General features: G+C 55.8%; 1 protein-coding gene across 1 annotated transcript; it reads right to left on the bottom strand.

Annotated features, from left to right (window-relative positions):
• Positions 1 to 731: 731 nt before the first annotated feature.
• On the bottom strand, positions 732 to 19,930 carry TIE1 (tyrosine kinase with immunoglobulin like and EGF like domains 1). Its single transcript, XM_082612653.1, has 23 exons — positions 19,774 to 19,930; positions 16,765 to 17,082; positions 16,574 to 16,684; positions 14,952 to 15,107; positions 14,658 to 14,789; positions 14,357 to 14,497; positions 14,010 to 14,138; positions 13,042 to 13,187; positions 12,669 to 12,813; positions 10,421 to 10,579; positions 10,099 to 10,236; positions 9,616 to 9,912; positions 8,764 to 9,054; positions 8,233 to 8,423; positions 5,644 to 5,854; positions 5,372 to 5,482; positions 4,968 to 5,158; positions 3,882 to 3,995; positions 3,702 to 3,772; positions 2,517 to 2,557; positions 2,316 to 2,412; positions 2,133 to 2,232; positions 732 to 1,185 (listed from the first exon to the last, which is right to left on the bottom strand). The coding sequence occupies exons 1-23, from the start codon at positions 19,829 to 19,831 to the stop codon at positions 1,114 to 1,116; spliced, it is 3,420 nt and encodes a 1,139-aa protein (XP_082468779.1). The 5' UTR covers positions 19,832 to 19,930; the 3' UTR covers positions 732 to 1,113.
• Positions 19,931 to 23,461: the final 3,531 nt, after the last annotated feature.

Below are 23,461 nucleotides of genomic sequence, written 5' to 3'. Positions count from 1 at the left end.
CATCCTATCTTTATGTCTTCTTCGATTTTATCTGATTCGCTGAAAAAATGTGAGAAGCAAGACAAGTCTTGTTTCTTAAGGACCAGTGGGAGAGAAATCTGAGGCCAGCAGTGACAAATCAAAAGGATGGGCAAACCTGAAGGCCACACAGCATGGGGTAGTGATTTGGGACTAGCTTTCAGTACAGGGATCACCTCCCCACACACTTAGAGACTCTGAGGAAGGCAAAGGAATCCTACCGTGGCTGGCTGAAGTTGGAAGTGACCTCTGCTTTCTTCCTTTGGGGCCCACAAGCCGGGCAGTACCAAGCCAGGGAAGGCCGCCTAGAGACATAAGGAAAATGGGAGCTCGAGACAGGCCAGAATCTGTCTGGTGCTGAGGTGTCAGTTTGAGCTGAGGCTGGCCTAGAGCCGATCCTGGGAGGGACTGTTTGGACAGAGCAAAGAATCCTAGGCTGGCAGCTACCTAGGGAGACATATTGGTGATAGAGGCTGGAAAGCTGGGAAGAGACCAGGGGAGAACTGGACTTCTCATTATGACGGAGATGTGGGGGCAGTGTATGTATAAAATGGGTCTTCAAGAATATCTCCCATCATGGAGAGGCAAGCCCCGTAGAGGGCTTGGAATAACGACAGTGTAACCAGGGATAGCATTTCTTTTCCTGGAAAGTCCAGTTTCTCCCTCTTTGGCTTAACTTTTCCCTGGAATTGACCAGCAGTAAAAGGTAGACATCGGATGGAGCTTCTCAGAGCATTTATTTTTCCTGATTACAAGGCTAGGAGTGGGGGCATGTTAGTGGTGTGAGTGCTGGCTTGAGGGGAGGGGCTGAAGCAGGGGTTTGAGGGCAGGGAACGGAAGAGCACAAACGTGGAGCAGCTGAACTAGAACGAAGGACGTGAGGGTAGCCGTCAGTAATTCAGGAGGCACTGGGAGCAACTGCAAAGGATGAGGACCCACCCCCCACAAGCCCACCCCATCCCTGGATCCCCTTTTTTCTTCCTTAAGTTAAAAAACAATTCCTTGAGGCAGCTCAGGCGACAAGGATCAGAAGTCACAGGTTGAAGAGCCGAGGTTGCTCTGGCCAGCAGAGCCACGTTCTGGCCGGATGGCAGCTCAGGCCTCCTCAGCTGTAGCGTCAATGCCCGCATACGTGAAGTTCTCAAACAGCGACATGTTCACATAGGCCTGGGAAGCAGAGCACGCTTTAGTGGGGGCCAGGGGTGGGGGCGCGCCTGCCCTGGAGGTCCTTGACTTCCATGTGGTTGGGGTATTTGAAGGGACACAGATTTGTTTCGGAGACTCAAGGTGACCCCATGGCCAAGGGTGGTCCTCACCAGCCCAGAGCAGCAAGGTCATCAGACCACAGCTGGGGGCTCACGTGAGAGACCCTTGACACAGTTGTTCGATGGGAGTTTTTTCACGCCCTTATCCGATGAATTGATTGCTAATGCATTCATCCATTCATTTACTTATTCATCTATTTATAAGACTATTTTTGATGATTTACCCATTTTTCTGGTTATTTGATTATTCCTTCATTCTTAAGATAGTTTTATATTTCCTTTAACTACTTAGTCATTAATTAATTCATATGACGAACTCTTCACATTACTCATTTTGATGCATTTCTTCACTTATATTTATTTGATAATTCATTTATTTATATGGTTACTAGTTTCAGTTATTTAATTACATGTTTATTTGAATGATTATTGTATCATCCATCCACTAATTCTATTCATTCATTCATTCAGTTACTGGGTCATTCATTCATCCTCCATCCATTTGGTGAGCTGACCATTCATGATTCCACTCTGGCTCTGTGCCAGGTGAGGTGTCCCAGATGAGAGTGGGCTGATGGCCCTAGCAGAGGACAGGCAGGGAGTCTGGGACCTGGGACCTGGGACAATGACTTGCTGCTGAGGCTAATCAGTGGCCTTGGAAGAGTTTAGAAGGGCCTGGTGTCCAACCCAGTGAGAGCTGGAAAGGGGGGCTGCATCCCAGGGCCTGGCCTAGCTGTGGTGCAGCTAGTGGTGGGGACAGGGACACAGAGGCTGCTGCTCTCTGGCTCCTATGAGAGGGCACCCCTGTGAGCTCGGCGAGACCAGCCCCCGTCCCCCGAGTCTCCTCACCTTTCTGGCTTCCAGCATTCGGCCCAGCTGCAGCGCGATCTGGGCAAAGGGGGGTCGCTCGTACGGACGGTCCCGCCAGCACTGCCGCATCAGCTCGTACCTGCAGGTGGGGGATCGCTGAGGTGAGGGTCAGGGCCTGCTGGGGTGACAGGGTTCCCGGGGCTCAAGGCTGAGGGGACTCACACTTCATCATCACAGTTGCGAGGCTGCTCCATGCGGTAGCCCTGCGGCAGCTTTTCATAGAGCTCGGCACATGTCATGCCACAGTACGGGGTGCCCCCTGCAGGAGGGGCAATGCTCTCTCAGCCCAGGGCCCAGGAGGGAGGGGGGGGCGGCGTAGGGATAAGGTGGGGACCCTCTCGGGAACAGGGGTCAGGGACTCACCAAGGCTCACGATCTCCCAGAGGAGGACCCCAAAGGACCAACTGAAATGAGAAGGATGTACTTAGTTACCTTCTAGGCCCCGGGGCCCAGCAGCTTAGTGTCTACCTACCCCAGGTGTGCAGCCCCTCCCAGCCCCTGTGTGTATCTACTTTGCAAGGGTCTGGCCTTGGCCAGCTGTTGTCTCTGAAACTCCTTCACAGCCTCCCAGGCTTAATGTAATCATAGCTAACATTTTTACTGTGCACTTACCGTAGGCGAGGCACCGATCATTTAATGTATATGTTAATTCATTTAACCCTCACACCAACCTTATGGTATAGGTACAATTATTATCCCCATTTTACAGATGGAGACACAGAGGCACTGAGAGCTTAGCTAGCTCACCCAAGGCCACACAGCTTGTAAGTCGCAGAGCTGGGATTCAAACCCTGGCAGTCTCGCTCCAAAGCCCTTGCTCTTAACTGCCTCTTATATTGTAACAAAAGCTGTGCAGGTTAGAGGTGGCTGAGGCCAGGGTGGAAGTCCTAGTGTGGGGGAGGGAATCTCAGGGGTTTGGGGCAGAAGCAGGAAGTAGGCAAGTAGTTATCAGAGGGGTGGTGGTGTGGTGGATAGTGAGCCGGGCAGGCCAGGCCAAAGGGCTTGGGGCAAGGGGCAGAGCCAGGGCTGGAGCGCTGGGCAGGCCAGGCTCCCTGGAGAGAAGGGAAGGGGTGTGCCAGGATGGCTGTTTGGGGAGGGAGTGCAGAGAGGGCGTCTTGGGGGTCATGCTCTGGTTAGGTCCTCAGGTGGGGATGACCTGCCCTTCAGAGAGGAAGGCGAGAACATTCTTTGAGTAGTCTCTCCATTCACCCAGGTGTTATCCACCAGCATCCCCAAGCCTCTCCAAGGCATCCTCCAGTCTCTTAGTCAAATATAGCCCTAAACCACCCCTACTCCAATCCTACTCCTGACACACCTGCCAAGTTGAAACTTCCTTCCAGCTAGCCCCATGCCTTCCCACTAAGATGCTGGGCATGGCCAAGGTATACCTGAGACACATCTGTCACACCTGTGTCACACCTGGAACACACCATAGGGATGGCCAAGTCATGTCTTGGACTACCTGAGACATCTCTCAGGTGCGTCCAGGTTACACCTACAAGCAACCTCGGGGGACCAAACCCTCCCGCCCCTGCCCCCCACACTCACACATCGCTCTTGGTAGTATAGACACTGTAGTTCAGAGACTCAATGGCCATCCAGCGCACGGGGAGACGCCCCTGGGAGAGAGTGGGTTTGAGGGGTCAGGTGATGAGAAAGGGGCTGTTTAGCAGGTTCTGGGAGGCAGGGCCAGGCCTGGCCCTGAGAGGGGGACCCAGTGAGACTTACCATCGTCTTCTTCACATAAACCTCCTCCCCCCGAGAAAGGCCGAAGTCCGCAATCTTGGAGGCCAGGTTCTCTCCGACTAGCACGTTTCGGGCAGCCAGGTCCCTGTGGATGAACTGCAGGCACGGTCAGAAGTCAGGAAAGATGGGGGATGAGTGAGCCACAGACTCCGGGGCCAGCGAGGGGTCTGGCCCCGCGGCTGGCTTCGTGGGTCCCTCCATGCCTTTAGTAGCCCCTTACTCTTCTGCCCCCAACCCAGGCCTCATCCTGGATCAGAAGCTCCTGCCTGAGAAGAACCACAGTGCTGGCTGTCATCCCTTCCTTCCAGTGACCTGGGCCACGGCCAAGTTCAGGCTATATCCCTCTCCTGGGATGAAGGTGGGCTTTTCCCCAGTGACCACACTGCACCTTCTCCTCTTTGCATGCTCCCTGACCCCGTCTTTCCTGACCTCTCCCTGACCCCCACCCCACTGATGAGCGTGGAAAGGCCCTTCTCTTGCCCAAAGTGATCTCTCCCTTGAGTTCCAGATCCTCCCCACTGGGCCTTCCACCTTCCTCAGAGACCCCTCTCCATCACCCCTCCCTCTATCTTGGCCCCTTCCCCTCTGCTTTCAAAGATACTCAAAACTTTAATAACTTCAAAATGCCTCCCCTCGGTCTCAACTGTCCCCTCTCTCCTTTCATTCAAGCGGGGTGTCCTCGAACTTGGGCTCGGGCCTCCCCTGTCTGTTCTAGCCTCCAGCCTCTCCTGGTGAGTCTCACCCACTCCCTGGCAACCAGTGTCACCAACTGTGAAGTGACAGCTCCCAGACTGTCGTCCCCGGCCCAGGCCTCCCTCCTGAGTTTTAGGCTGGCTTGTACAACCGCTAAGCCAACACCTCCACCATGATATCCCTCGGATGCTTCAAACGCAACACCTTTTTCAGACCTGCTTCTCACCCTGTGTTCTCACCCACACCTCCAGGACAGGATGGGGTCGCGTCCCTCTTTATTCTTCAATCCCACATCAATTAGAGTCTGCTGATTTAATCTCCTGAAGTCCGCTCGATGGTCTCCCCTCACCTCCCCCAACACACACTCACACACACCTGCTTCTCACTCAGGTACTGCATGCCATTGGCAGCATCACTGGCAAAACGCAGCAGCTGCCGGGAGCTGAGGGTGGAGGCCGTTCCATGTTCTCGAGCAAAAGCTGGGTCAGTCTCCAGGACCCGGCTCTTCCTCAGGAAATCAAGCAGGTTCCCATAGGGGGCATATTCAATGGCGATATACAAGTAACCTGGGAGGTGAGGAATACAGGGTGGTGGTTTATACTCAGGCAACCTGGGGTGGTAGCAGGCACCCCATGGTACTAGACAGGGAACCTGGTGCACAAAGGAGAACCAATAGTGATGCTTCGGTGTCCCGAAGCTTCCCGCAAGCTACAGATGCAAAGGTGACGGCTGATAATGGGGGTTTGGAAGAAGTGGTAGGTGATGAGTTGGGGGCTCACCTCGGTTCTCACAGGCCCCCAAGAGGTTGATGATGTTGGGGTGATGCCCCAGTTTGCACAGAACTTCCAGTTCTCCCGCGAAGTCACGATGGTCATTTTCAGAGGCATACTCTGTGTAAAGAATCCAATATCACTTTTGCCGAAAATAACCCTGGAGAAAGGGTATGGGCTGGTGAGGGCTGGTGTCAGTTGCTGGTGGAAGCCAGGTGGGGCCTGGGATTGTGGGACGAAGGAGAGGGTCAGGGCTTGGGCAGGAGTCACTCGCAGCAGACCTTTCAGCATCTTGATGGCTGCATTCATCTTGAGTCCGTCCTTCTTGATCATGGCCCGGATGACCTGGCCGAAGTTCCCCTCCCCAATGAGATCCTCAAAGGTGATGTCCTCCCATTCCAGCACTGGGTAATTCAGGGGCTCGGGCTGTGGTTTTGGCCGCCGGGTCAGTGTCAAGGTGCCCGAGCTGAACTGCAGGATGGTCTCCTCACCCTTCATAGGATGGGACAAGTGGGCAGACAGTCCACACAAGAGACAGGGGCAGCAAGATGCACAGATAGGCAGACAAAGAGTGGTTAGACAAATGGACAGAGACTCAGACAGAGGGCACCCTGGTGGCCAGCCAGGAACAGTCAGACACAGGACACATACTGAGACAGAATCATATGAGATGGAGCCATAGGTGGGCTGTTGGGTGGACAGATGTCCAAGGAGAGAAGTGCAGAGGCCGCCACCTGGGGATCAGGTGTGTGGGGCTTTGGAGGAACAAGGAGTGGGTAAAATTGCTAGAAGCCACGGCATGAGTCGATGGAAGGATGATACTCCTAACATTTAAAACTGAAAGGAACTGGAATGAACTGTGATGGGGAGTAATGAGCTTCCCCTTATTGTGCTCATCCCACAACCAGTTTTTTGTTTTTTTGTTTTTGTCACCAAGGACGCTTTGGAGGGGATTCCAGCCCTAGGCAGTGAGCTAGGGTACATTTACTGTGCACCTACTCCATGCTAAGCCCTGAGCTGCTGGGAGCCAGTGGATGGGTTTTCTTCTCCACAGCAGTGGAAGCAGAGATTACCCCTGTCCACCCACTTGGTAGCCACCCATAGCTCTCAAATCACCCCGGGACCTGAGGATAGAAAGAGCATAAAAAAGAGGAACATCCACTCCCCCCAACCAAGTAGGAGCTGGGCCACCTGCGCAGGGCTGAGAGCAGGAAGAGGAAACCGCTGAACAGGACCACGGGCGCTGCCAATATGAGAACCAAAAGAAGGGTTAAGACAGACCTGGTGGTGGGTGCGGTCCCTACGTGAGCTGCAGCCCAGCTTGAGGGGTGAGGGCTGAGGACACAGGTCACATGGATTCACACAAAACATGGACAGCTGAAGGCACACACCAGCATGCACACACATGTTCTAGTGGTGGCCCATATGCAGAGCATCCATGAGAGCTACACGTGGACACGTGCTCAAGCAGGAGCACAAGCAGAGGGACACATGTATCAGGGACACAGGCACGTACAGATGGGGGTACTCACAGGGACGCACACATGCACTCACGCCCGGCACACGCGCTCATGCATACACGCACGCATACGCGCACGCAGGTGCATGTAGCAGGGGTACATCTTGATATATGTCGGGGTGCTATACCCATATAAGGCTGCTTTCCTACTCCTTCCCTCCACATTCGTACCTGTGACCCTCCCCTGCCACAGCCAGGGCTGCTTTCTGCACACACTGACCTCAGAAGGAGGCCAATGCAGCCTGGAACAAAGAGGCCGATTGAATCTCTGAAGGGAGTTTTCTAAAGGCATGGCAGAGACAATGGCCTCGGACACTAGGCTTTGTATCACAAGGATCAGCCCTTGAGAGAGAAGTTTTTTGTTTTTTTGTTTTTTTGTTTTTTTGAAATGCCAAAGCCTGGCTGTAAATATCAAGAGCCCAGGCACAGAGGACCAAGGTCAGAGTTCAGATCATAAGTGACAACAGTGGGGAAGACCCCAGAGGAGAGAGTTGGGAGGAGGTGACAAGATGAGGTGATGCCTGGTCCCTGAAGAGGAGCCAGCACCCCACCCCCACCCCCCAGCCCCTCGGTGTGGGCCTGCTGGCTGGAGGGGCATAGACAGGACAGAAAACTCAGCCAGGCTTACAGGGAAGCCAACAAGAGGGGAGGCCTGTGCTTCCTCACCTGTGACAGGTGAGGCTACAGGCCCAGCTCAACAGCTGTAGGAGGGCCTGCAGCAACGGGTCTGAGGGCCATAGAATACGCTGCCTTCTGCAGGGCACGGGGAAGCCCCTTGGAGTTCTTACGTCTCCCCAAGGAGGCCCTGGGATTTGCAAGGATGGAGGATGGGACGAGGAACTCACAGCGCGAGTGCCCTGCTGGCAGGAAGGAGGCTACGGAAGGGCTGAGGACATGAGTCACAGATGCGTGCCGGTGCAGGGTGGTTCCCAAGTGCGGGACGGCCTGCCCAGACAGAGGCCGGCACGGAGCCCAGGCATTCCCTACGTTATCACCAGGCTTCCCAGGCTTCCATCACCCCTCGTGAGAAGGGGGAGAAGCCCTAATTGACCGTGGTGCGACATGGAAATAACCGAGTGATTCTGAACTGGGGATGTTAAGCATGTCACCACAAATATAAATGGGCTGTGAGTTGAGTTCACTTCTAGAGAAATAGAGAAAATTATTGATAAGTATCATACCCTTGCACGTTGTTGAATGTAGTCTTATACCTATGACACAAACACCCATGTGTGCACGCACACACACACACACACACTCGCAGTGTACAAATACTCATGTGTGTATAGGTAGGAACATATATACACAAGGTCTGCACACATGTGCCCTGAGAAGGGTACAGGTGACTGACCGATCCCGACTGGTAGGTGAAGGTGCGTCTGCGATGCAGGCAGCTTCTGCGGATGCACGCCAGGGTTAAGAGGGCAGCCAGGATGGTGAGGCAGGTGGCAGACACAGAGCCCACCACAGCCAGGACCAGCTGTTGATCCAGACCCTCTTCAGCTGCCTGGACCTCTTGGACCGGGCCCTCGCTCTGCAGCCCTGGATCCAATAAGAGGCATAGATCATAGGGACGCCTGGGTCAGGGAACCCAGAGGCCACCATGGGGTCACACAGAGGGAGAGGTCAGAGATCCCAGTCCCAGGGAGGGAGCAGGTATATCATGCCTAGGACCAATGGTTCTGGAATGACATGATTTTTCCAGCACTAGGACAATGGGTCATAGGAAGGGAAGGGTCAGGGTCCGCAGTGCCAGGGCTTGTGTCATTTGTTGGGAGGGGGCCTAGGATGCCCTAGCTCCAAGGCAGGGGATCACTTGGAAGGAGAGAGCATTGAGACTGACCCTGTGGCCCAGGAGTCCTCTTGGGCCCCGCCCTCTCACCGTTGCTTAGGGTGGACTCTTCTACCATGTTGCTCCAGTCACCGGGGCCCTGGACGCTGGCCCGCACACGGAAGAGGTAGCGCGTGCTGGCGTTGAGGCCGCGGACGATGGTGCTCGTCTCCTCGGGCCTGTCCACGTCCATCCACAGTGGGTCTCCCGAGCCCTCAGCCACCTGCACCTCCACAATGTACTTGGATATAGGCCCAGCTGGAGCCTCTGGGCGCTGCCACACCAGCTGAATCTCGGAGTCTGAAAGGGCCTGGGCATGGAGGTGTCGGGGGGCTGGGGGCCCTGTGGACACGGGGTGAGAAGGCAGGGCTCAGATGGGACCAGGCTGTGTGGCTGTGGGGTCAGACAGATCCACTCTAGCTGTGTCCCCGGCTCCGCAAACCCGGAACGGGAGGCACTCTGCCGACCTCCTCCTTCCTTCCTGGGCTGAATCCCTCTCCCTGTGGCTTCCTTTACGCCTGAGCTTCTGCTGCCCCTGGTTCTCCTTACATGTAAGAAGGACATGTGTGTTCTCCTTACACGTATGTTCTCCTTACATACATTCTCTTCCTGGTGGCCCAGACCCTCCCAGTGTCGTAGGTCCTCCCCATGTCCCTCCACAGTCTGTGTTCCCACCAAGTCCGATGTCCTCCTGGTATCCTGTATCCTTCCCTGGGTCATGTCCTCCCCGTGCTTGTGTCTGCCTCACATCCCGGGTCCTCCCAATGCGCATGTTTTCACGTGCAATGCTCTCTGCATGTCCATCCAGGCTCCTATAACCTCCCATGTCCTTTTGGGTCTCCTGTGTTCCCTGCGTCCCATGTCCTCCCTCGTCTTGAGCCCGTCACCCCCTCCCCAGCGTACCGCTGGGGGGCAGAAGCACACGAGCAGCGGGTGAGGCCGGGCCCAGGAGGGTACAGTGGTAGAGCCGCACGTCCAGCTGGTAGTGGGTGCCAGGTGTGAGTCCGGTCAGGAGGGCGGTGCGGGCCTGGGGGGACGAGACGTTCTCCCGCCGCTCCTGTCCCCGGGCCCCGTCCCACAGGCGTAGCAGGAAACCATCGCCCACCAGTGGCCCCGGCACCGAGGGTAAGGACCAGCTCACTCGCAACCGGTCGGGGCCCTCCACATGCCAGCCCTCCAGCCACGGCTGCAACAAGGGCTCTGGGGCCAGAGGTCGGGGGTCAGAACTGTCCGGTGGGTCCCTGGGGCCGGACGGGATAGTGATCCCCAGGGGACAACCTCCAGTGGGAAAGGCAGGGACCCCCGGGGTGGACAAGCCATGACAACCCTGAGTGCATAGGACAGTAACCCCTGGGGGGCGGAAAGGGATAACTCTTGGCCTCTCACCAGGACAGTCTGTGGTCATGAGGGTGGGAGGCCCCCAGGCCCCCTCCCCTCCTTCCCCTGGCCGGCTCAGCTGCACGCGGACACTGTATCCCGTCTTCGGCCTCAGGTTCATTAACGTCACGTTCTCACTGGGGTCCACTGGGGGCGGGGTGTGCAGCACACACTATCAGTCCCAACCCCTTCCAGAAGCCACCACTCTCCCTTCAGTCCCTCTCTTCTCCACACACTTCTCCCTCCCTTTCCATCCCCCCTTTGCCCTCATCACTGCCTGACATCCAGTCCTTCCCCAGAGCTCCCCCCACCCTGCTCTCTCCCCGCTCACCCACGATGGTGGACCAGGCCATGGTGCTGTCCTGGGGCCGATAGTGCAGCCGTACAGAGGTGATGGGCCCGTCCCCGGAGAAGGAGACCAGTGGGGAGACCACAAGCTGGCGACTCTGCTTGGCCAGGAGCCGAGGGGCAGTCAGGGGCACCGGGGGCACTGCCAGGAGATTCGGGGTAAGACATGGCCCAGACAGCACCTCCAGTCGTTGGAAATAGGAGCAGACTCTGTCTTCTGGGCATCAAAGACAACTCTGGCTTTTGGTTTAGATCTGGGGACCCCCTGGGTTGGGGAGAGACCAAGTTCAACAGATGCCCAGAGTGTCCAGGGCCCAGGGAGGACAGCTCAGGGTGCAGGGACTCAGCAATAAGAACCTGAGGATGTCCCAAAAGATGTGAAGTGAGGGAGTGGCATGGCTGGACAGGGGTTTGGGGGAGGGCACTCTGCCCATGCAAGGTGGGTGCAGACGGAGGGGGCTGAAACCCAAGGCAGTGTCACCCTACTCTCTACCCCTCCCCCCATCATCCATCGCTCTCTTAATTTAAAAAAAAAGGGTAGCAGGTGATGTAGCACCTGCGCTACCCGGATGCTTCATGTGCATGGTCTCTAATCCTGACAAGTGCCTTCAGGCAGGGCTCATCACCCCTATGTTATGAATGAAGAAACTGAGGCTCAGAGACAGGGAACAGCTTGCTTAAAGACACGGAGCCAGGGTTTGAACAGGGTCTATCTGACCAGGCCACCTCAAATCAGCCCATCCTAGTCCAAACAGTTTTTGTGCTCCTGCTTAGTTTCCTCACCCCATGGTCACTGCCCTTTCTGCCTTAGCTTTTCTCTCCGGATTATTGCATTAATGCCTTAACTGGTTCCCTTGCCTCTTTCAAACATTTTCCAGATGGATTTTCTAAGAATGGATGGATGGATGGATGGATGGATGGATGGGTGGATGGGGGAGGGTCAAGGAAGTGCAGGGGTGTGGCTGAGGGGGTGGGAGGGAACAGTGGGGTCAGGCAGGAAGAAGTATGTCAGGAGGAAGTGCTGGTCTGGAGGGAGAGAAAGGTCCAGTTTGGATCCTATGGAGCCCCTGGGCCTGTGGCTCACATGTGAGGTTAGACGTGGAGGCGGCTGGATAGAAAGTGGGCCCTTGAGTCATGCACCAGGTAACTTCCATGCTGACTTCAGAACCAGACCTCCACTACACAGAGGTCCCGCCAATTGGGTCTGGGGCCCAGGAGAGGGGTCCAGGCTGCAGATCATATCTGGGAGTTGCTAGGGAACATTTGAAATCTTAGGAATAGTTGACATTTTAACTAATAATAAGAATAAATGTCAACATACGTTGAGCACATACCCTGTGTCAGGCACTGTGCTAAATGCTTAAAAGCATCATCTAATTTAATCTTTACAGTAACCCTATCAAGGGAGCGCTGATATCCTCATTTCACAGAGAGAGAAACAAGCTATGAGGAGATAAGTAACTTGCTTAGATGATGGCGCTAGAGTTTGTAGTGAAGATTCAAAGCCAAACTGTCTGGGCCCAAAGCCTGGGGAGAGTGAGAAGAGAAAGGCTGGAGGTGGGGCACCGGGGTGGGTGACAGAGTCGTGGAGAGAGAATGGGAAGCAGAGTCTGACAGTGAGAAAGAGGAAGATGAGCAAGAGGTCTGGGCTTACGTCAGGGGAGGGCGGGGTCAGGAGCACAGGGAAAGAGAAGCCAAGGGGCCGCAGGGGCTGTGAATGTCTGAGGCTTATGATGCTGGAGAAGGTGAGGGACACCTATACGGGGTGTGGGTGCTCTGCTCTGAGTGATCCTGGGCACTGGCAGCTCCCTCCTTACTCACCAGGAAGCACCTTTGGAAATGAAGCAGGTCACCCTCTGAGCTCCACAGCCCCAGGCACTCCCCTTCCTAGCAATGAGTGCCCTGTGGTGTGACTCAGGGTTGGGGGGTCAGGGGATGCAGCATCCCAGAGGTGGAGTGAAAGGCACTGTGTGTCTGTGGGGCGGGGTTTGGGGGAGGTAGAGAGGGGAAGCATCACCCTGGGCAAGGCTGCAGGGTGTCCCATTTCTGGGGCATGGGATGCCCTTTCCAGATGGGACTGAGCTGTGCTCCAGCCTGGACAATGCCCTGCCCAGGCCTCAGGTTGACAACAAGCCCTCTTCTCTGCCTGGTGCTGGGCTGTGCCCTTAGATGCCCTTGCCCTTCCTGCTACGATGCCCAGTCTGAGCAGCATCAGCTAGGACATCACTGACCTTTGACGTTGACCCTGAAGCGTCGGCTGTCTTGGCCACCAGACGTGGACACGCGGCACTCCCAGAGCCCACTGTCCCCAAGAGCCAAGCGGGGCACCTCGAACTCGGCTGTGGTCCTATCTGGCTCCACGATGGCCTTGGTGGACTATGAGAGACAGGGGAAGGGACAGACCACGGAGAATGTGTGCCATGCGCCAGATACAGGTGTGCTCGTCCAGGCTGACGAGGGGACAGAGCCTGGGTGGTGGTCCCTCAGCAATCAGCCTGATCCCAATTGAGCTGTGGTCAGGCCGGTGGGCAGAGCCCGCAGAAAGCCCCGAGGGGTCAGGGGTCTGGAGGGGCAGGGGCCCTGGGCTGGGGTCACCGGACTGACCAGCAGGACCGTGCCGTCCGGCTTGCGGAGCTCCACGCTGCCCCGGACTGGGAAGGGGTTCCCCGCGGCGGCACAGTTGATCCGGGGTGTTGTCTCCAAGTTGAACTCCAGTTCTGAAACCATGTCCAGGATCTGGGGGATCCGGTCTGGGGAGAGAGGGGACACGCATCCTGGAGGCCCTGCAAGGGCAGATACGTGACTGCCACAGCGCCCCTCCTCCGGAGTCCTGCATCTTAGCGGAGGTACTGCCAGCAGCCCAGTCACCCAGGCCTGAAAGCCAGCAAAGTCCTGTGCAACTCCTCCAGGGCCCTCACGCCCACCTCTGACTGCTCCTGAGTCTACCTCCTGCACCTTCCGCCTCCTCATACCCTCCCACACGGAGACCAGACCCCTTGCCAGCCTCACAGCCGGAACGCTGGTTCAGGCTTCCATCGTTTCTGGGCCCTGTGACAGGTCTTCCAGGCTCTCCTGCTTCCACTCCCCACCCAGCAGCCAGTGTCCTCTCTCAAACACAAACCTGAGAGCCCCGTGCCTCTTCAATAATTCCCTGCTGGCCTCTCATATTAAGTGCAAATCCTATAGCCTGTCATTCAAAGGCCCCAAGATTTGACCTCCTCTGATCACTCCTGGAGCCTCCCCTCACGCCACTGTCCTGGTACCTGAGCCTGAGTCCTCAATCCCCAGGCCGTTGCCCTGCTCCCTCTCCAGCCATCTTTCTCTTGTCCTTCATATCCCATCTCAGATCGCACCTCTTCCCAGAAGCCCTCCCTGACTCTCTCAGGCTGGTCGGGGCCTCCTCTGTGCTCCCACCCACTCTGGGGTGCTGTCCATCCCTGTATGGATGATGTGGGCTGGCAGTGAGAACTTCCAGACCGTGAGCTCCCTGAGGGCAGGGCTTTGAGCCAGGGAGATGCGTCTGGTGAAGGCTGACCTGTTCCGAGGGACCTCAGAGCCCCCCGCGCTCGTACCTGACTTCTCACAGTGCACCCCATGCCACCCGGAGGGGCAGACGCAGCCGCTGAAGCGGTCACAGGTGCCGCCGTTCTGACACTGGCACTGGAGGTGGCAGTCAGCCCCAAAATGACCTGGGGCACAGGCTGGGAACAGAGGGGGTGTGGTTAGAGGGGCACAGGTCAGGGGGCAACGAGGGCCGCTGGGGCCTGGGTAATGACAGGCTGGGTAGAGAGGGCACTGGCCAAGTGAGCGGGGACCATGGAGGTCTTGGTGTGCAAGTCGGGGCCAGAGTGAAGGGTTGGGGCCGGGCTTGTAGCCGACTGCCTGGGTCAGGGAGCACGGAGGGTGGGTTAGTCCGTACCTTCCTGGCACTGGCTTCCTCTCCAGCCAGATCCACAGGAACAGCCATAGGGGTCCGGGAGGCAGAAGGTGAGGCCTCGGCAGCCTGATGTGCCTGGGCACTGTTCCTGGCAGCTCTGCCCAAAACGGCCCTCTCTGCAGGCTAGAAAGAGGGCATGCGGGTGTAGGGGCCTCTGCTGGGCCCCAGGGTTCAAGACCTACTTGGCATGTTCACCCTCCAAGGTCCATGCCCATGGTTTGAGAGTCTTCCCCCAGCCAGGCATCCTCTCCTGCCCAGGTCCTAGTGCCCCCCTCCTCCTTACCTTGCTCACAGCGGGTCCCAGTGAATCCAGGGGGGCACACACACTCGCCGTCCTGGTCGTGGCAGACACCTCCATGCAGGCAGCCCGGGCATTCCTTGGTACAGTCTTGTCCCCAGTGCCCTGCCTCACAACCTGCAGGAATGTGCTTTCAGCAGCTGACCCTCACCCACTGGACCACTGCTGCTGAGGACTGAGGCAGCCCTGGGGGACCAGAGGATGCAGGGGGTCCACAGGAAGAACCATAGGGCTCCCAGCCTCCCACACCACCCACCACCTCTGCCCGCTGCTCCTGACCCCGCACGATGAGTCGAAAGAAGGCGCTGCCCAGTGGGCTGGCTTCCAGGTAGGTGGCACTGTAGATGCCGCTTGATGACGGCTGCACGTTTGGGAGCTGCAGCAAAAACCGCCCTTCCTGGGCCTCATGCCAGTCCAGGGTGTAGAAGTAGGATCCTGGGGGCATAAACGGGTCAGGGGCCTCACCATCACACAAGAGCTGGTGTTCCCTCCCTCTGCCCACCTCGGCCTGAGTCACATCAACGTGCACCAGGCAGAGTGAGCAGACCTGGGGAAAGGCACCAGCGAGTGTCTGGACCCAAGCCAGAAAGCTGGGAAGCATCCTCTTTTCCATGCTCCACCAACCACTCAGTAAATCACCAAGTCCGGTTCAATCTCCCCCTCGTCTCCTAAAGCTGCCCACTCCTCTCCACGTGCACTGCCACCACCCTGCTCCCAGCCTCCCACAGCCTTCCAAGCAGTCTCTCTGCCTCCAGTCTCCCCCTTTCCTGTCCGTCCTTCACTCAGCAGCCAGTGAGATTTTTCTCCGATAGATTCCGCAGTAGCTCCCCTGCTTAAGCTCTTCCGTAGCTCTCCACTGCCCTCAAGACAACATCTGACTCCTTAGCAAATCATTTTCACCAGTTTGGCCACTGTGTAGCCCATACCTCTCCACATCCTGCCTGACTCCTAACATTCCTGAGTTCCTGAATTGCTTGTATCTCTTCTAGAAACACTGTGGTATCTCACAGCTTCCTGCCTTTGCTCTTATCAATCCTCCTCCTGGAATGTTCTTCCCCTCTTCTTCGTGCAGCTAGTTCCCAGGAGCCTCTCCCTCCAGGACGTGTGGACCCTAATATCAGGGTCCTTGTGTCTGCCCCACCCCTTCTTGCCTCTTTGCTCGGGACGGAACAGAGATTCTAGGGAACGCAGGTCTACCTGACTCTCCACATCTCTCATCAATTCGGGGGGCCTGGAGCTCAGGAGGCAAACCCCTTGGCCCAAGAGAAGGGTCCTCCTCCCTCAGGAGCCCAGGGACACATGGGTCAGCCAAAGGGCTGTGGGTGTGAGAGCTGAGGCAGGAATCTGTGGGGCCACACAGGAAAACTGCTTCCTTCTATGGGGTGGCCAGAGGGCCTGATAGGGCCAGGATGGGGGCAGGCCTGGGCTGAGATCCCCAGGCCTGCCCAGGCCCCTGCACGTGTCTTGACAAATCTCTGGAAGAGGCCAAACCTCCCTCCCAGAAGACTGGGACTTTGTTACCCGTTCGCTTCTTCAGCATGGGGACTGCTGCTCCCTGCCAGACGGGCTAATGTGATAGCACCTGCTAACTCTCAGAGGAGAGTCCAACGTGAGGGGTTAACATAGCACTAATTTGGGGGTGACAGGGAAGGAGGTAGCTGACCACGAGGCTGCTGGTCCTCTGGGCGCAGTAGGAGGACATCTCACAGCTAGAGATGAGTTGGATGCAGGTGCTTCCCATGGACCTGGTGCAGGAGAGAGGGGGCGCCCCGGAGGTTGGCCAGTGGGGGTAACAGGTGCTGTGTCAGGGGCCAAAACTGGGAACACTGAGGGCCACGGAGATGTTGGGGTGTCAGAGCTATGGGGTTTACCTGCCCACCCAGTTCAGATGCCCCTCTCACCGTTGCTCTTCCAGATCACATCTGTCTGCTTCTCCTTGCGCACCCACGCGGAAAGTACTGCCGTGTCGCCCTTATTCACCGTGTGTGTGACCTTGTCTGGGAGCAGGTGGGCTGCGAGGCGGATGGAGGGCGGGGTCAGGGGTCAAGGGCAGCCCCTCCTGCCCCTCCTCCCCGCCGGCGGCCGGACTCACCTCCTGGGCTGTTGTGCACGTAGAGGACGCGCGTGCGCCGCGCCCCCGCGCCGCCCACGCAGGAGAAGACGCCCACCAGGTCGGAGGGCTGCGAGAAGCCGCGCAGCGTCACCTGGCGCGAGCCATTGCGGGCCAGGTGCAGGGGCTGCCAGGGCCGGGGCGTGCGCACGATGCGGTCGTCCTTCTCCAGCAGCAGCGGGGGCCCCCAGGCGTCCGAGCCCCTGCCCGCCCCCGCCTCCCCGGACACGCAGGTCAGGAAGAAGCGCTGGGGCTCGGTCAGGCGCAGGTCGGCCAGCAGTGTCAGGTCCACCGCAGCGCCTGGACCGGGATACCGGGCTCCGTATCTGGCAGGGCCCCGCCCTCCCCCTCTTGCCCCTCTCCTCCCAGCCTCTCCCCTGTCCTCCCCTCCTCTCCCCCCCTCTCCCCGCCCGCCCCCCAGGCACTGAATTTTATCAGGCACGTCCACCCCCGTCCCTTCCTGTCCCAGGCCCCTTCCCGGAGCACTGGCCCCTTTCCTTCAAGTCTCTTCATCCTAAAAGAACAAAAACAAAAACAAAGCCCCTTCTCTGGCTTCCCCATCCCCTCCCTTCTCCTGCCAGATGGCTTCCCTTTACAGCCCAGCCTTCGGAAAGAAAGAATGATCTATGTGCCCCGTCTCCATTTCCTCTATTCCCGGCAGTCCCCTTTCCTGACCTGTGTCTACAGCTGCTCTGCCAAGGGGAGCCGCTCTCCCTGCCCTCCCGCCCCCCACCCAGCCGAGACATCAGAAGTGTCTTGGAGGGACCCCTCCCTATCACTCCAGAAATCTGGACCTGTTTGTTGTGCTGGGATTGAAGGTGGGAGAGGCTGGGTTTTGCAGCCAGGTGATTATGGGGCAGAAAGGGAGAGAGCTCTGGGCCCAGCAAAAGGCCAGAAGCAGGGAGGGCAGACCCTAGGGCAGAGTTGGGGCTGAAACACACAGAGACACCAGGTGGACCTTGGTCTTTGCCTTCCAAAGGGCTCTGGGCCCCATGGGGAGACAGACATGGACCTACCCATCAAATGCAGGACACTGTGTGGGGAGCACAGAGAAGGGATGCCTAACTAGGCATGGGGGAGGCAGAGGATGAACAGGTGCCTCCTGGGAGATACAGCTTGAGGGTCTTAAAGCTGAGCAGGGTACGGTGAGGGGTCAGAATGAGGACAGGGAGAGGTCAGTGGTAGGAGGGGCATTCTAGGCAGAGGGCACAGCCTGAGTAAAGGTGTGGAGTGAAAGGCTGGGGCACACAGTGTGAGACAGGAACCAGGAGGGACCAAGCAGAGCTGGAGTCCAGGCCTGGCTGAGCCCTGCCAGCCTCCTCAGCCCCGGGGCCCACACCTTCCCGAGCCCCTCCTACTCTGTCCCTGCCTGTTCACTGCCAAGTGGTTAGTTGGTTTAAGTGCTACTTCACTTATCAATGGCTATTCTTTGAGAGGCTGCCATGAGTGAATGAAGCTGACTGTCTGTCCTGTGCCGAGCACCTGTTTTCCTTTGGGTCCTCACACCCTCCAGAAGTTGATGTCTTTCCATCCACAGAGGAGGCTCATGATAATTATTCACGACGCTTCCTCTAGCAAGCTCATCCCCTTCTGGGCTTTCACTATCACTTCTGAGTCAGTAACCCATGGATGGCCTCTCAGCTCGGGCCTGCTTTCCATCAGCTCTTCCCAAACCTGCTCCTCTCTGGGCTCCCTGCCTCAGCAGACGGCAAAACCCGCCTGAGATACAAGCTTTGGAGTCATCTCATACTCCTGCTCTCATAGTAATTAATGTTTATTGGAGGTCACTGATATGCCAGGTACTTTACTTATGTTCTCTCATTTTATCATCCCAGCTCTCCTGGGAGGTAGATGTTATCACCCCAATTTTATAGCTGGCAAATTAAGGCTCAGAGAAATAACTTGCACAAGGTCTTACAATGAGTAACTGGCAGAAACTGGTTGTCTGACTCTAAAAGTCTACACCTCGGAGCACTACTCTGGCTGCTCCAATTAGTCACAAAATTCTATTTCCTCAAAGCCTCTTGGCTTCATCCCCATTCCCAAGCCCGCCCTTGTTAACCCTCATCCTTACTCCCCTGGACCATCCTGACAGCCACACTCCTCCTTCCTCAACTCATCGTCCAAAGTGATCCCTCTAAGGCCTTGTGACTCTCTGGCCTACAACCTTCCATGGCTCCCCATTGCCCTCAGGATGCAGTGCTTGCTCTTGAGCCCTCTGCTGCTCACACTGCCCCTCCTGCTGGGTTCCCTCCAGGAACCCTCTCTCCTATGCACTTCCCCGCCTCTGAGACTTGCATCTATTGTTCTGGCTGCCTGGAATGAAGACCACCCCTCTTAGTGAAGTTATTTCCGAATCCCTTTTCATCTCCTACCCTGAAGCAGAGTAAGCTGACTCCTCGGTGCTCCTCTGTGTCTATCTGTTCAGCGCTCACCTGGTGTCCTGTGTCCCCCACTAGACCATGAACCACTCTAGGCGGCCTTTGCGTTCTAATCCTCTTTGGGCACCACACTGAAGGAATCGGCTACCGCTTATTCAGAAGCTCTTACCAAGTGCTCTGTGTAAATTACCTCCTTTAAACCCAGTAACAGCCGTAGGAGGTCCGCACCATTTAATCTATTGTACAGATCTAGCGGCTGTCTGCCTCTCAACTAATGGCCTGTCACTTAGCACAGCTCCTGGAATATTGTTGGTGCTTGATAAACGCTTGATAAATGAATAATTGAGTGAGTCCCACACACTGACCATATGAGCACCCACTGAAAGCTTCACGGGCCGAGGCCCTGCTGTTCCCCACTGATGTGCACACCCAACACAGTCAGTGGCTGCTCCCCTCCCCCGATCCTTAGTGCCTGTCTGGGTTTTCCAGGCCCTGATCCCACTTTCCAGCGGATCAGGGTGCAGAGGAAAGTGATGGCAGTGATGATAGGGTTTTCTGGGGGGAGTCAGGCTTTGGGGGTTGGGTGGGGGGAGGTTCAGGGCAGACTTACCAACATGAGAAGCCAGGAAGAAGATGGGGAGCAGCAAAGGGGGCTCCAGCCAGACCATAATCCAGAGGCTGACCAGGCCAGCCGGGACAAGTGGGGCCCACGGTCAGTCACTCTGGGTCTGGCTGCTCAGCCTGTGCTGTCAGTGTGTGTTGGTATTGGGGAGGAAGAGGAAATGAGTTAGCTTGGGTGGGAGGCGGGCCGGGGAGAGGGGTGGGGAGGACTTATCCTGCTTCTGGGCCTCTGGGCCCCCCTAGTCCGGCCCCTACAAGGCTGGGGATGGGTGTGGCCTGGAAGGTCCTGGACTGGGGTCACTTGAGGTGGGGGAGGGTTGTGATAAGGACAGACCTGGGGACTGTTGGACTGTTTCCCCTCCCCTCTTGTCCGCGTGGTCCTCAGCCTTGCCAGCACACAGGAGGCAGGAGGCAGGAAAGGGAGGAAGCCACTGGCTTCCTCCTATTGAGAGGGGATGGGGGAGGATATTGTTCTGGGGTGTCCCTCCCCCAGCACAAACACACGATTCCTCAAGTATGCGTCCCAGGATGTGGTTACATGGGTGTCCTCGAGAGCCGCTCATGTATGGAGCACAAGGATCTGGAATGTACATAAAGGAACAAAAGAACACACTCAGGGCAAAAACCCTTTGATTCAATCTTATGTAACTCTCTCATTTCACAGACGGGAAAACTGAGGCCTGCAGGGCTTGAAGGCTCTCTGAGGTCATGGTGAGGCTGGGACCTGAACCTCTGACTTCGTTGCTCCTCAAGGACTTATGCTAAGCAGACCCAGAGAATGCACAGGGAGTGAGTCCCTTGGCTTAAGCCAGTAACAGAGACTTCAGCACACTGCCTGATGTCATTACCCTTGGGCACTGGGGCATCAGAAGCCCCACCCAGGGAGCGCCCGTACTCTTGAGGGCTGATAACAGCCTGGGAGCAGTCCCAGCCCCTTGACAAAGGCTCCGAAGCCCCATGGATCTGCTGTGCCCCTCATCTCTCCCTGCCCTGGTGCCACCTCTCCACTGGCAGTTCCCAGAGCAGAGCCTGACCCGCAGGCACAGAATGCCTGCCGAGGTGGGGTGGCAGTGGGGGTCTGTCCTGGCAGGGAGCAGAGGGAGACGTGTTGGAGCCCTCCGATGGTCAGGCTTGCTGGTGAAATCTGTGACTCCTCTGCCCTTGAATGGAGTGGTTGTGGTGGGGTGAGACCTGGTGCCAGGTTAGGGGACTGGTTTGGGAGTCCAAACCCTCCCTTTGGGGCTGGGACATCTTCCCAGAGCCTGTACCCGGGTGAAAGCTGGACTCTCTTTTGGACTCACCAGGCTCTAATTCACTGTCTGGGGGAACCTGGGCCCCTGCAGCCTAGCTGAGCTGCTTTAGCCCTGCGGCTCATCTGAAAATCCCTGAAAAGTCTCAGGAGAGATGCTGACTCCGGGTGTAGTTTGAAAAACAGATCAGGGAAGACCCCCGGGCCTACGCTGTAGGCCTCCCGGACACCCCGTTCCTAGGTGTGAGTCTGGGAAGAGCTTTCTGTGGACAAGACTCGGGTGGGAGTGGGGGTGGTGGATGCCTTCTTCGTCTTCAGCTCATCTTGATGCCAAGACCTTTGACTCTGGCGTGAGGAAGCAGCTGGGAAAGGCTGCGGCAGTTGGTCTGGCAGGGTTGTAGTCAGAACTTCCCCCTTGGTTCTGGGAAAACCTGGTGGGCCTAACGTTATGTTGTATGTATACATAGAGCACTTGGGCAGCATCTGATCTGGAAAATGACAGGTACTGGCACAGGTGTTTGCTCTGTGACACTATAGCATGACAAAGACTACAGGTCCATCTGGCCTCCCCACTTTCAACTGGGAAACAAAACTCAGTAGTAATGATCTGTAGATAAGCACAATGCACATCTTGCAGACTTTGTATATAAGGGTTTATATTATAAAACAATGTCCTGTAAGTGTAAAAGTATATTTTTACATGTGTTGAGATTATGTTGCAAGTAACTTAAGTAGCATCTGCTTACAAACAGCGTGTCACAAAGGAACTATCACCACACCAACTAATTTTGAGTGGGTTGTGTATACATCTGGCTACTGCAATAGGAATACTTAAACCATAATGCATCTCTTAAAGTCTCAGTCATTGGAGAGTTACAGACCAAGAATAACATTAATGCAGATATGCAGTTCTACACATTGTGAGGTCAACCTTCCAATCCAAAACAAAGCTGATAATGATAGAGCTAAAGGTAATTTACTTTTTAAAAAAGTAAGAATAGCAGCATGACTAACTCCACACAAGGCTGATAATTCGCTGCTATGAAAGACGCCTTCCTGCAAATAGTGGGAATTCCAGCTCTTGGCACATACAGGAGTTTTGCCAGGTCGCCAGGGGTTCAGGGCAGCCAGGCCTCCTAGTGGAACACTGAAGCAGAGATTTTTAGTAATCTTCATGCCATTTTACTTTCCAAATGCCAGATTTTAGTCACCTTCAATTAGAATGTTCCTAGTAAGAAGCCTGCTGTTGGACCTGAAAAAGAAAGGTAATGAAATTAGTTATCATTTGCCCATAACAACTGAAAAAGGACATGTAATTTTGGAACTGTCCAAGACTCATGGGGGCAGCCTTGTGCTCCACTGTGGAGCTAAAGAGGTCTGTGTTTGCTCGATAGTATCAACTGATACTGAAAATGGTTGTGTTTTTTTTTTTTTTTTTTTTTTGTGGTACACGGGCCTCTCACCGTTGTGGCCGCTCCCGTTGCAGAGCACAGGCTCTGGACGTGCAGGCTCAGCGGCCATGGGTCACAGGCCCAGCCGCTCCGCGGCATGTGGAGTCTTCCTGGACCGGGGCACGAACCCGTGTCCCCTGCATCGGCAGGCGGACTCTCAACCACTGAGCCACCAGGGAAGCCCTGGTTGTGTATGTTAGCTAATCTGTAGCTTTGGGGCTGCTGCTTTTGGAGACGCAGTCTGTCGTGGTCCCTTTGGGTTGCCATAGCAAAAGACTGGGTGATTTATAAACAACAAACACTTATTTCTCACAGTTTGGGAGGGTAGAAGTCCAAGATCAGGGTGCCAGCATGGTCTGGTGAGGACCCTATTCCAGGTCTCAGGTCCTCATAGGGACGAAGGGCAAGGGAGCTCTCTCAGGCCTCTTTTATAAACATATTACAGGTATCCCTTAGAGATACTGTGGGTTCTGTTCCAGACCACAATAAAGTGAATAATTCAGTAAAGCGAGTCACATGAATTTTTTGGTTTCCCAGTGCATATAAAAGTTAGGTTTACACTATACTGTAGTCTATTAAGTGTGCAATAACATTATGTCTAGAAAATACAATGTATATATCCTTAATTAAAAAATACTTTATTGCTAAAAAATGCTAACAATTTTCTGAGCCTTCAGCGAGTTATAATCTTGTTGCTGGTGGAGGGTCTTGCCTCGATGTTGGTGGCTGCCGACTGGTCAGGGTGGTGGTCGCTGAAGCTTGGGGTGGCCGTGGCAGTTTCTTAAAATAAGACAATGACGTCTGGATCAATTAACTCTTTCTTTCCCTTGAACACTTAGAGGCCGTTGTAGAGTTATTAATTGCTCTGATTTCAATACTACTGTGTCTCAGGGAAACCCAAGGAGAGGGTGTCCATGCAATTATTTTTCAAAATAAACAGAGTGAGAGTTCCATCTTTGCTTCTTGGATTTAAGTCA

The sequence above is a fragment of the Mesoplodon mirus genome (genome assembly GCF_964341445.2).
Source record: "Mesoplodon mirus genome assembly, chromosome: 3".
Taxonomy (NCBI): domain Eukaryota; kingdom Metazoa; phylum Chordata; class Mammalia; order Artiodactyla; family Ziphiidae; genus Mesoplodon; species Mesoplodon mirus.
The sequence above is the reverse complement of the archived record's forward strand: the minus strand, read 5'-3'. Positions and strand labels throughout refer to the sequence as shown.